Here is a 12,660-nt window from a genome sequence, read left to right on the forward strand (position 1 = left end):
TTTGTGGAATAACAGAAATTAAGGCTCGTCTAAGAACATACCAACGAAGATCACTCATGATAATAACAATACAAGTAATACAAGTAATCAAATTGTCCTCCCAATCCCCACCACCACATCCACCGGCAAAATCTCCCACTATCTGTTTTTTCTCTTTCTGTTTATCTATGATCCTCCCCCCCTTGTTTGTTCATCTCTCTGCATCCCTTAGATTTCTACCTTCTTCCTTGTATCATTTATTTAAATTTGTCTAATTTCTACTCCCTGTCCACAGACCTCCAGGACTGACGGGCAGTCCAGTCATCTCAGATATTTCCCTGATCCGTTTATCACCCCATGCGGCAGCTGGGACGGGTGAGTCACCGTTCAGCCCACCACATCCGTACGTCAGCCCCCACATGGAGCACTACCTACGCTCGGTACATGGTAGCCCCACCCTCTCCATGATCTCAGCTGCCCGGGGACTGAGCCCTGCTGAAGGTGAGATTAACCCCACACACCAGCGTAGGTTTAATATCCATTAATTTGAAGCTGCTAATACCAAAGCCAAAGAAAAACTTCAGCAATAGAAAAAGAGAAATAAATGTAGGGAATCTCAAATAAATCAGTAGTGGACCGTATTATTGAGGCAATTTTTAACTTAGAGAGTGGGGAAACTATCCAGAAACAATCATATCCTGGACCAAGATGCAAACAAGAAAAAAGGTAGTGAGGTAAACTCACATTATAGTAATTCAGACATTCATTATTGCTACCATTTCTGACTCCAACTGTAACAAAGTAACAAACTCTAGAATTTCTTTGATTGCCCTTCTTTGCCCTTCTTTGCTTCTCACTCTGATACCAGGCATGCACCAGGAACCAATAAATCACCAAGCACACGCTGCTGGCAAGTAGTACCTCCCGGCCTTTAAAGAAAAGCAATGCGGAAAAGATGTCACTGATAAAGTGGCAGTGGAAATATGGCACCAAATGGGGGGCACTCTGCAGCTCTGCAGAACAGAAATAAAGTCTGTGGAAGCACAGAGCTCAGTGGAGCATGTGTAAACCTTTAACACAGATACCTGGGTGACAGGCATGTGTTCAGGGTTGTTTGTGAAACCCTAACTGCTTTGGTATACTATACTATTACCTTGATTTCTGCCATAATAACATACTAATTTAATTTAATTAGAACTGCAACATCTGGCGGGTAGTTGTGCGCAACTTTACCTGCCGTATTTCTGCAGCATCTCTGGAGCCCAAACTAGGATGAAAAAATATTGTTGTAAATGGACGGAACATGTTGTAATACCTGTGTATTACACACTATATCTGACTACTAGCAACGATTGTGCTGTCTTGATGCCACTGCATCTTAAACAAAGTGCTCCGTTATGCTTTCGCTTCAGGTGACAGTGCGTAGCAGTTGTTGTACTGTGATTATCCATTTCCAAATTACAGAGTTCGGGTCTCTGTCTAAAATTGTCCCACACTTTAGATGATCCTGTGCCAGGTTTTGGAGCTGTAGCTTGTTTTCCAAGGACTCCATGCTTTGACCGGGCACAGCCATCTTTGCAACATGCCATTGTCTAATCGATGGGCTGCATGAATGAGTCTTCCCAGCCCTAACCGAATGTTGTATAGTGTTTCTCTTTTTATGTTTCTCGAAAACCGCTCATCCAAAAACCTTCACAGTTGACCCTGCACTAACTTGGGCCCTCAACAATACACCATGTGAAGTTTGAAGTCGACTGGATGAGAAGTTGTCGAGAAAATCGAAAGGACAGACAGAGGGAAAAACAGAGATTTTCTACATTGATTAGTAGGATACATGTAGGGAGTAGAGAATGAGTGAACGAGCAAATTAATTTATAAAAGGAGTTGTGTTTGGAAAACATCCCTTCACCAGTGTTACTTGTTGTCAGGTTTTACTGGGACCACTGGGAGTGTAGCTGCTTCCTCTTATCCCTATATGTGTATGTAAGTGAGGTCACACATGCACAAACACTCACATACAAAATGCTACTCTGCGGTGGGGAAACATGATCTGGCAGCCATGGAGAAACCAAAGGAATATGCCCGGATCGCTGCTGCTGCACAAACACACTGCCTGTGCACCGTTACCACAGCCATTGCCTAATAGGTTCTGATGGATCCAGATTTTTGGTTTTTATGTGCACTTATGTGTATGAGTCTGTGTGCGCAGAGGGTGGGGGAGGCTGTGGTTTTGCTTTCTCAATATCCCACTTGGCCCCCACCCACTGGTACCAACCCCCACCTCCATTTCCACCAACATGCATATTAAGCCACTATCGGTCCAAACCCCTGTCCCCTCCACACACCCATACCCGCTGGGGGAAGTCGGGGGAAAGAGCAGGAAATGGCAGAAAGGGGGACACAGGCACAGTAAGAAGAAGGAAAGAGGAAAACCAATCCATCTGTCACCCTTATAGTTTCTGACACTTTTAAATGTGGCTTTACTGGGTGCAGGTGTTAACACATTTTACATCAATATTACCTTTGCACATGCAGCATTTAAGGCTTCCTCAGCATTATGAGTTTATGTGTGTGTGTGTGTGTGTGTGTGTGTGTGTGTGTGTGTGTGTGTGTGTGTGTGTGTGTGTGTGTGTGTGTGTGTGTGTGTGTGTGTGTGTGTGTGTGTGCATCCTTGTGCACCTGCACTTTGTGTATGACTTCAGCCTGTCAAACTTAACGTATACACAAGACCAGAGAAGTGCAGGAATGTGGTATTTCTTCCCTCTGTAGCCCCCCTCTGCCCTGCTCCTTCTCTCCCTCTGCTTCTTTTACTCCCCAGAGATATTTTCCCATAACCCAGCAAGCCTCAAAGACATCAGACATCTTTTATCAAGAGCCTCATGCCCCGGGGCATGCACGCAAGCACAAATCTTCAAATCTGTAAAAGCAGGGCACTCATCTCCTTTGTTAAGTCCTACTCACAGCCCTTCTGTTCTTGTCTTTGTTTTTGTCATTCTGTCAAGGAATATGTCAAATGATGTCTCTGAATATATTTCTTCACTACAGGAAAATAAAATCAAAATGTATTTTGCTCTGCCCCTCTGACTTGTCAAAATGTGTTTCACATCACTTCACGTGGTTATTATGAAAATTTTGATAGAACTTGTCTCCTGATTGGTTAATTCTGAAATATTGTTTTATTGGACAAGAAGACACTGAGGCTTTATTGCTTTGATGTCTATTTCAAGAAGAAAAAGTTAACCTGTTCTCCCTCATCTCCTTTTTTCTGCTTCAGTGACCCATGAACACTTGAAGGACCGTGCCCTGTTTAGTCTCCCCCCTCCTCCACCGGGGGCCAACCCCACAGAGTACTACCATCTGATGGCCAGTGCCAGTCAGCGAAGCCCCTACGGTGACTTGCTGATGCAGAGTGGTGCAGCAGCGGCTGCAGCAGCAGCAGCAGCTGCAGCTCATCTCCCCGATTACATCAACCCCATGGATGGTGAGGAGTAGCATTCTTGCCATTGCCTATACATGTTTTACTGTACATGAACCATTTATGAATTTAGAATTTAATGTATCAGCACATGTGCAGTTATATGTGTCACTAGAACATGAGATTATTAGACTTTAGGGGACATTTTATCGAATCTGAATCCAGTATCCAATTGGGTTATCTTTTGCAAATCCTTTCAAATCTGTTTACATCCCTAATGGAATCCATTTTAGCTTTCACCATTTTACTCCCAGTTGAACACAGCATATTTGGGTTTCACCCGGAGATTGCAACTTCTGAAACAACTTGAACTGCAAAAACACACAGCCAAGTCACAGTAGAGTGGTGTTTGTGAGTGGTACTTCTTTTTCTAATAAACAGTCTTTGGAGAAGTACTGGCTTGCTGAATTTTGGCTAGCCTACACATATGTCTAGTTTTATTTTGCTCTTTTAGCAAGTTAATGGCATTAATGGGAAATACTTGCAGCTGATATAATTTGCCACTACTAATGTTTTTCATTTCAACTGGCAAAAGCAAAGTCATTGCCCATTAAAAGTGAGAGGCCTGCTGTACCTGAATTATTTGCACATCACTCTTTGCAAATAAAAAAGAGAAAGGAGAGACAAAAGATTTAAGAGATTTGTTTGCCTTGGAGATTAGCGAAGCCAATTATTTTATAAACATCAAACCAGATCCAAAACAGAACTTGTAAAAACTTATTAGTTACCAACATGATATGTCAGTCGGATATTTTAATGTCAAAAATATTATCAAACTACCATCTCAGCAATACTAAAGCACATTCATGTCTTTCATCCCTGGTAGAAGAGTAACAGCCAAACTTAACAGCTATCTTGCCCTTTGTTCTGAGCACCAGGCATGTTGATACCATCCTCTTATTCTTCTTGAGGCTTTTTCTTGGAAGAGTTCCCCACATCAAAGCAAGTGGAGCTTTTTGGACTTAAATGTAGCATGGGGGCCACAGCTTGTTGAGGGTGCACAAACATTAAAAGTCCCAGGGCCAGGAGCTTGCAAAAACACATTACCCTAGAGTCTCTCATTTTGGTGGTATTTCAGGTGTGTTTGTACTGTTATTATGAGTAATATCCTACAAAACAAATCCAGAGTAACTGTATAAGGGCAGCATGGGGAGAATTTCGCAGTATGAAGCACTGGAGTGTAACCCTGACACCCTCGGGTCTACTCTGTTTCTGTGTCAGGCTTCTAAGGCAGGGATTAACCTCATGGGCTACATGCACTGTCCACTTAATGGCAGGGATGAGGCAGGCCAAAACGGAGACAGACACATCCACACAGTGGCACACAAAAACTTTAACAGCCAGGAAAATAGGCAGGCAAATGCTCAGAAAAACTCATACATGTGTTTGCACACAAACTCACAGAGACCAGCCTGTTCCCCCATACCAGTGAGAATCTCGGCCCTCTATCAAAATGACGGTCAGGCACCAGAATAGACATTTGATTTCAGCAGCAAAACACATCCAAGAAACTTTCAGCCCTTATGAATGGGGAATAGAAAGTCCACAGAGTGGAAAACTGTCCGTGAAAGTCAGCCTTTTCGATGCCTGATAATCAAATACTCCCCTTGGCACTGACGACCGTGCCTCTCCAGGAGCCTTTGCTATTTCTTTCATCGCATCCAACCACCCACCCAGAAAAAAACTGCCCCACTGCTTTCACCACTACAGTGTCACGCTCTCCAAAGTCACTGCATGATACTAATGAAGGCATCCTCACTCACAGGTAGGAAAACACAACAGAGAGAAAAAAACTGAATCAAATAGGGGATCGCTTTGCAATTAATCTTTTTAATTACCTCAATCACTTAGTTAAACACATCAATGCTGAAAGGGAAGGGTGAGATTGGGTTAGGGACCTTTCAGAAACTGAAGACCACCTCTTTCTCCTCCCTCCTCCTCCCCCTTTTTTTGCTCCAGCCACCTCAGTGACCGCCGCTGTGCTGCATTGCCCACACTTGTTTTGCAAAGTTGTTTGCTCAAATAGCCACAACCCCCACCTTCCTCGCCCCCACCGCCTGCTTAAAAACGCAGCATCCACACTTGCTGCCACCATCCCAGCAGCTTTTATTTAGTGTTCCACCATGCTAGGAGTGATGTGGTCAGGTTTGGGCAACTCTGCCAGTCTGGAGGCTCTTCCATTGCAGCCTCCAGACACAGGGTCCATATTGACCGAGGCAGCCAACTAATGGTCATAGCGGGCAGCCTTGGTCGGAATCAAAGACCTTATTTACTGCCAGAGCGTGGGAGGAGGAGGAGTGGCAGAGGTGGCAAATATGTGCTTCATCCCTTAATGTTAGTTTTGGATGGCAGTGCAGATAAAACCCATAATAAAAATCAATTTATGCACTAGTATTCAGCAGACCCACCGCAAGAACTGTGAGCCCTCAGTGAACCCATAGTATAGCTTCTCACCCACCTCCCTCTCACTCACTGTTTTCCCCTCTGGATAAGTAAATGCAAGGCTTACGGTTGAACCACGAAACACTGAGCACTGCTGTGAGAAGTGTGCTGGTGGAAAAGTTGTGGACACATGCGTCAGTCAAGTATTTTTGACATGGCTGCAGGTCTTACCGGTCCACTTATGAATTTTGGGATTTACTGTTGGGCACACCTCAAGCCAGACACTTAAAACACAAGAGTTTATCTCTAGTACATGAGGAAGATAAGATTTAAAAATGCTGCTGTGACGCCAAAGACTTTGGGGGACCTCTTTTCATTTACCCAATTAAAACACAAACCTACCCAGCAAATTATCATAAGATCCATAAGCTGTTTGCTGGATTTTTCCTCCCATATTGCCATATGACAGTGTGATGGACTGGACTGCTACACAGAATGGTATTGACAGCAGATATAAAGGCCTAGCTGAAATGCATAGCCACTCCTGTAAATCAGTGTTGGTGTCTCTGGTGTGTTTTCACACTGAGACTGAGAGGAGCAGACTGGGTTAAAATAACAGAAATACATTTCCATCCAAAGATACATCCTTTAAAAATATCCACAACAAGTCATTAAATCCAGCATTGTCTTTCTATAATAAGTACAACAGGCCAGTGGTTAAGGATCATTTCAGTTCTTTCTAAGAGAAAAAGTCCTTTGTAGTCTTCTTGATTCACATATGTATGAGACTTGTTTCTAGATGCTAATAGTTGTTTCTAGAAAACTTCTAAAATACATGATTTTTGTACTTATTTTGAAGGTGCTAAAGCTGTTGTCTATGTGAAAACACAGCTAATGTCCTCAAAACTTGCAAAATTCTGTTGTCAGACATGTTCATTTGCAGAAAGTCTTCACCATACAAAAGATGTGAGGATGAACGCCAGGATCAGAATACACAATATTTTGCCTTTCAAGGAGCTCACTTAGTCAGATTAGGTGATCATAGTCACAAATTCTTGCCATGACTTGGCTGAGAGACATGATAGAGACATTACACTGAACCCCAACCAATGATATTCCGCTGTCTTTCAGGAGTTGTATATTGTATATCTACAAAGGATCACATCACAGAAGTTGTAAAACCGGGCAAGAGAAGGCAAAAAAAAATCTGACATGCTAGCCTTTTTGTTTGGATGTCATGAGGCATCCCAGATGCTGTGTCAGTTAAGACACACTACATGGAATAAAACAAGCAACTGTCATTTTCAATGGCCTTCTACATTTCCAGTGCTCCATATATGTCGGATCAGGCCATTATCAGGCTGATATCATTTAATCTGACCCTCTGACTTTTCTCCAAATTGCAACACGTGATAGCTCTGTCCAGAGAAATGTAAAAGCTCTGTCCGTTCGATGAAAATAACTAAAAACCTTATCTATCTATCTGGATCCCCACTTCCCCCTAAGAGAGAGTTTAGCTTTGAGTCCTTGTTAAATTATCTCTGTATTCAAAGGTTTTCTCTTGATGCCATATAAGACAAAAACTATCTTGGCTAAATATAAGAAGAGATTACTATTTTAGATGCCATTTGTTTCTAGTTGCCCCACTCATGTTAGGCAGGGCAGAGGATAAACAAGGACATATTCCCACCACCAGAATAGCAACGTATTGTAAAGTAGTACCAAATCTGTTGCTCATGTGTTACAGTAAGCTGGTCTCAGTCTCTGACCCCAATAAATGGAGACAGAAAAACACTAATTCCATAATTTAAAATCATTTAAGTATGATTAACATTAGCATGGGTACACCATCACTGCCGAAAGTGTAAATAAAGTAACATTATGGTATTTCACATCAGGAGGCATTCAGAAGACTATTTGTATATGAGTGAATAGGTATGTAAGGGGTGGGTGGGCAAGGAAATATCAGAGCGGCTTGCGGGAAAACGTTGAAGCTCCCATGACAAAAGTAGCAGCCAAAGTAAATGTCTGCCATCCTGAGAAAAAAGAGATTTTAGTGTTGATGCAGCAGAAGGAGAGAGAGGGAGATAGATTCGTGTACCGATGTGGTGGTGAGGAGAGAGGAGGTTGCGAGAGGGAGTTTGGTCTGCTCAGACAGCATATACAAACACTTAACTATATGTCGGTTCATGAGCACATTGGTGGAAGTGTGTGCATAAACACACTGACAAACACAACGGCGGCTTTGGGCTGGACACTGGGGGCTCAAAGAAGATTCAGTGCAAGCTCCCTCACTAATAAAATTCACAGTGTTAGTATTAGAGAGATTTAGCAGGGAAAATAAACATTCTCCCACTCCGGCTGGCCCTGGGGGAATGGCCAGGCTGGCTGAAGATATGGAGGTATGGGGCCCTGCTTGCACAAACTCTGTGGTGTGGTGGTAGTGGTGGGGGGGGGGCGCTTCACCCTAGGCAAGGTCAAGGTGGACAAGCCAAAGATTATCCACAAATGGGGTTTCTGCTGACTGAATTTGTCCCCTAAGTAAATAAACATCGATGATTTTTTTTTTTTTTCAGAAGCCATCTTTTTGGAAGACTAATGAAAACCTAAAAAACAGATTCACACCAAAGCCAAAAAATATATATACGTGACATTAGAAAGTTATTGATATACAACTCCACTGTTGTATGTACTTTTATTAAAGTCTATGACACATGATGACCTGTAAAACCACTCTAATTTGGCTCCATACATTAGCAGTGTTGCTAACTAAACTTGCCTGCAAACCCCCCAGCAATAGAAAACATCTCATCACCACCTGGTACCTATTTATTTAACCAGAAAGTAAACAATTCACATTTTTACACATCAAAACACATTGAACAGACCACCTGCTTGTCAAAAGAGCTTGAAACAGTGGGTTTGCTTTATGTTTGTAGTTTTGTGTATGTGTAGTTTTGTGTGTGCATAGTTAGCTAGCTATTAGTTTTTTTAACTATACTTGTCCATTTCATATCCATCCAAAAGTTTGCGTTATGGAAGAACAAAAGGGAAGGGAAGGAACTTTGCCTCCCCATGTTTATCCCGGATGCTGTTTTGGAACGATACACTGCACGGAAGGAGGCACTACCCTTAAGGCTGAAGTCAGGGAACAAAAGTCTCATGTGCACGACTGATTACATAAACGATTGTATCATAATTGGCTGCGGCTTTTCTCCGCAACATGGACACTGATAACACAAAACTGGCTATGTTTAGAAAGGTAGGTATACAGAAAATCTTCCTCCAAAGTTGGGTATGCACTGCACACTTGCAGACAACCAAAATTAAACCATTCAAACTTAAATCCTTTACAAGAACATAAAAGGACGAGAAACTTACTGTATAGTAAACATCTCCAACCCTTAGAATAAAATACCATAAACCTAAAAAAAAAAGAATAAGATTTCATGCGTCCTCTTGGCTTGGCTCTGTTTTCCATGCTCAGACACCGACGATGCTAACATTTTTTCCCATTAAAGTCAAGCACATTCAAGGATGTTACAAGGTTTGCAATTCTCACAACATGTCTGAGGATATATTGGCACTGAGCTGAGTTTCTGGCACTGCTTTCTGTATTCAACTAAGTAGCAGTCCAACTCTGACTGATCATCATTCTGTTATTGGCCTGACTCTACTGTGTCCTTTAGTTCCACTGTTTCCATGAACTCAAAAAGAGGCCACTGAATTCTCAGAGAAGTGAAAACTGCAACCGCTTTCACTCATAGATATGAATAAATCTGAATTTGAAGTTGTAAGTTTAAAAAAAATGCTGTTTTTATGCCTCCGCAACAGCAACAGCCTTGGCTGAAGGCATTATGTTTTCGGGTTGTCCGTCCATATGTCCATCCCATTCTCGTAAAGGCGATATCTCATGAATTCCTTGAGGGAATGTCTTCAAATTTGGCACAAACGTTCACTTGGACGCAAGGATGAACTGATTAGATTTTGGTGGTCAATGGCCAAGGTCACTGTGACCTCACATCCGTCACATTTTTGTGACCGGGGAATTTCATTATACCTGGTACAAATGTCCAATTGGACTCAATCAACAATCAGCAGGTGGTGTTAGGTAAAGTGGCTGAAGAAGTGCGCTCTGTGCATCTGACAACACAGTCGTGTTCACTGCAGCAGTTTTACACACAAAATGTTATGAAAACTAAAATTGTTCTTGCTGATGTATGGACAGTATTAGAAGATATTATTAAAAACTATTGACACTCTATTCTGAAATTCATTAATACTATTTGATATCTTGGATTTCTACAACTGATGATGATTAGTTAGCCCATTTCACGTGGTTGACGTGAATAGGACTAGTATATTCACGCTAATTATTGGGGAAAGGCAGAAGCCAAACTTCCCTGAATCCTGGCACCTGCCACTTCCTGGCATCATCCGAGCATTTCAACAGCTGCGGTGCACTCTACAACTGACCACGAGTGTCAGTAGCATACAGTTCACCCTCTCCTCTGCGCTTTGGTGGGGAGAGTGCGCTGATGAAATATTGAGCGGAATATGATTTGAGATTTGAGTGTGCCTCTATCTCTTAAAATTGAAAGGTGCTTATGGAATAGTTACAGCTCACTAGCACAAGGACAAATAACACTGCTGGTTTGAACATTTATGATAAAGTGAATCTATAAGTAACTTGTGATATGAAGTGAAATTAAATGTGTGAGAGGCGGTATTATAATGATGCTTCTCACTCATTTAATTTTTTACAATCTGGCTTCAGTTCACCACCTCACCATCTGCGGCGCCAATTTCCCGTCTCCAAAATGCTCAACGCATGGGTTAGAGTTTCCGTACAGGTGTGTAAATTCTCCCGTCAAGTTTCTTTTTATAGATCCCAACTTTTGGGAAGTAGCATAACGGTTTTAAATGAGGCCCCACTTCTTTACAGAGCCTTATAGTGACCCTCTACATGCTCGGGGCCAGCACTGAGAGCTAGCTCCTTCTGGGGATTAGCCCAACCCTCAAATTAAAGTGTTTTCATTTTCCACAAAGCCATTTCAATTAAAAAAGCACAGGAAAATACTTAAAATAATCACACACATACACACTCCTTACTCTCATCCTTTTATGCACACACAGACACACACAGGCGTATATATATATATATATATATATATATCTTTTTTTTACTGTATCAATGTGCACTGGAGTGCCTGTAATTATGACTCTCCATATAAAATCCAGATCCCACAATTACAACCAGCCCATGATACAGTCCACAGAGCAATGGCACACACACATACAATAGACGCACACTCACATATATACACGTACCCACACATGCCATATTACCACACACTGCTGTGCCGCCACTGCCTGTGCAACATCTGTTTTCTCACTCCCTGCCGGAACCTGCTCACCCTTTCAATTATAACCACCACCTATAAAACACTACTTTATCAAGTGGTGAGAGTTGTGTATCCATGTGTGTATGTGAAATTGATTTCAAGTAAAATTAGGTTAGACCAAGGACATCCATTGGAACAAAACTGAGCTAAACAAAGCTGGTTTATCCCCCACCTTAGCATTAGAAGACCCGAACATAATAGATGTCTAAGCTTTGTTGCTGGAGGCATTAAGAATTCTTCGGAGCTGAGGTAGATGTATAGATTGAGTGGGTGGTTTGAAGATGGAGGTAGAGGGCGGTGTTTTGGGCCCAGTGCCCAGAAGGGTGAGGCAGGCGCCAGGCTACCAGGCCACAAGGTTGTGAGGCCTGTTTCCTGCTTTATAGAGGGGGATATTAATACACTTATCTCCCATTAAATCTGTTGGCAAGGCAGAAAGTTCACCTCACTGCAAAAACAGCAAACCTTAGCAGCTACACGACCTGTATGGAGCAATGCGTCGTTTATTAGAATGAAGTCCTCATTCATGACAATCTATGTGCCCAAGAAGAGGATTGCCTGCCTCTCCACCCTCTACATTTTTTGCGTTTCTCCCCTCCCTTCCTCCTTTACTCCACTCTCAACCCTCTATGTGGCTAGTGAAAGATGACACATTTAGTTATTAGCCCTAAAGAGGCACATTCCTGAGGATCGTTTGTTGTTTTTGCCAGCTTTTTCATACACGTCTCGATCATCTCCAGCAGTCTTTTTTTTTTTTTTTTTGTCAGACCCCCAACTACTGTTGTCTGCCATCTGAAGTTCCCGGGGGCCTTTTAACTAAGTGCATATGCCTCTACTTTACGACTCGCCACCTCCAAACATAATAGTTTTGGAAGTAAGACTCTGGTTTATGGTTGTAGGTCTGGCATGGTGATTATGGTGGTGCCTGGATTAATTTGGCCTGAGGGTCTATGAGTTTCACCAGCAAAGACCCGGCGATTGGCAACATATTGGCAGCAGGGGAGGTGACATTCAGCGTGCTCGTGTGTATGTGTTGTGATGGGCCTATTAAGAGTTTCCTGCCTCTCACACTTCTGATGATGTCTGCTGTAAGATCTAATCGCATGTGTGCACAAACAAACAGCAGCTCTGCTGTCCCCTCACACAGCAAAACAGCACCTGTTGGTCCCAACAAGTGATCTGTGTGTTGGAGTGGGAGCTAGATGCCTCAAAAATACCTACACAACAAAATAAATACACATGAATGATGGACTGTTGGTATCTATCGAAAAACAAATAGCTTTCTGTTCAAGTTCATGGGAAAGTAGTCTCCCAAATCGTCTCTTGTGATCTTTTCTACAAGAATAAGAAAATAGTGTAACAACCAGGTCTAGTAGGAGGCCATGAACTCTACCTTTATGAGTCAGACTTGTTCTTTTTTAA

General features: G+C 42.4%; 1 protein-coding gene across 2 annotated transcripts in view; it reads left to right on the plus strand.

Annotated features, from left to right (window-relative positions):
- The window catches only part of gli2a (GLI family zinc finger 2a), an 87,302-nt gene that overhangs the window by 56,626 nt on the left and 18,016 nt on the right, over positions 1-12,660 (plus strand). For both annotated transcript variants that reach the window (XM_040149377.1, XM_040149378.1), the window contains 2 exons: positions 275-480; positions 3,254-3,460. In XM_040149377.1, coding sequence (XP_040005311.1) covers positions 275-480; positions 3,254-3,460 — 413 coding nt within the window. The remainder of the gene's footprint in view (positions 1-274; positions 481-3,253; positions 3,461-12,660) is intronic.

The sequence above is a fragment of the Xiphias gladius genome, chromosome 16 (genome assembly GCF_016859285.1).
Source record: "Xiphias gladius isolate SHS-SW01 ecotype Sanya breed wild chromosome 16, ASM1685928v1, whole genome shotgun sequence".
NCBI lineage: Eukaryota > Metazoa > Chordata > Actinopteri > Istiophoriformes > Xiphiidae > Xiphias > Xiphias gladius.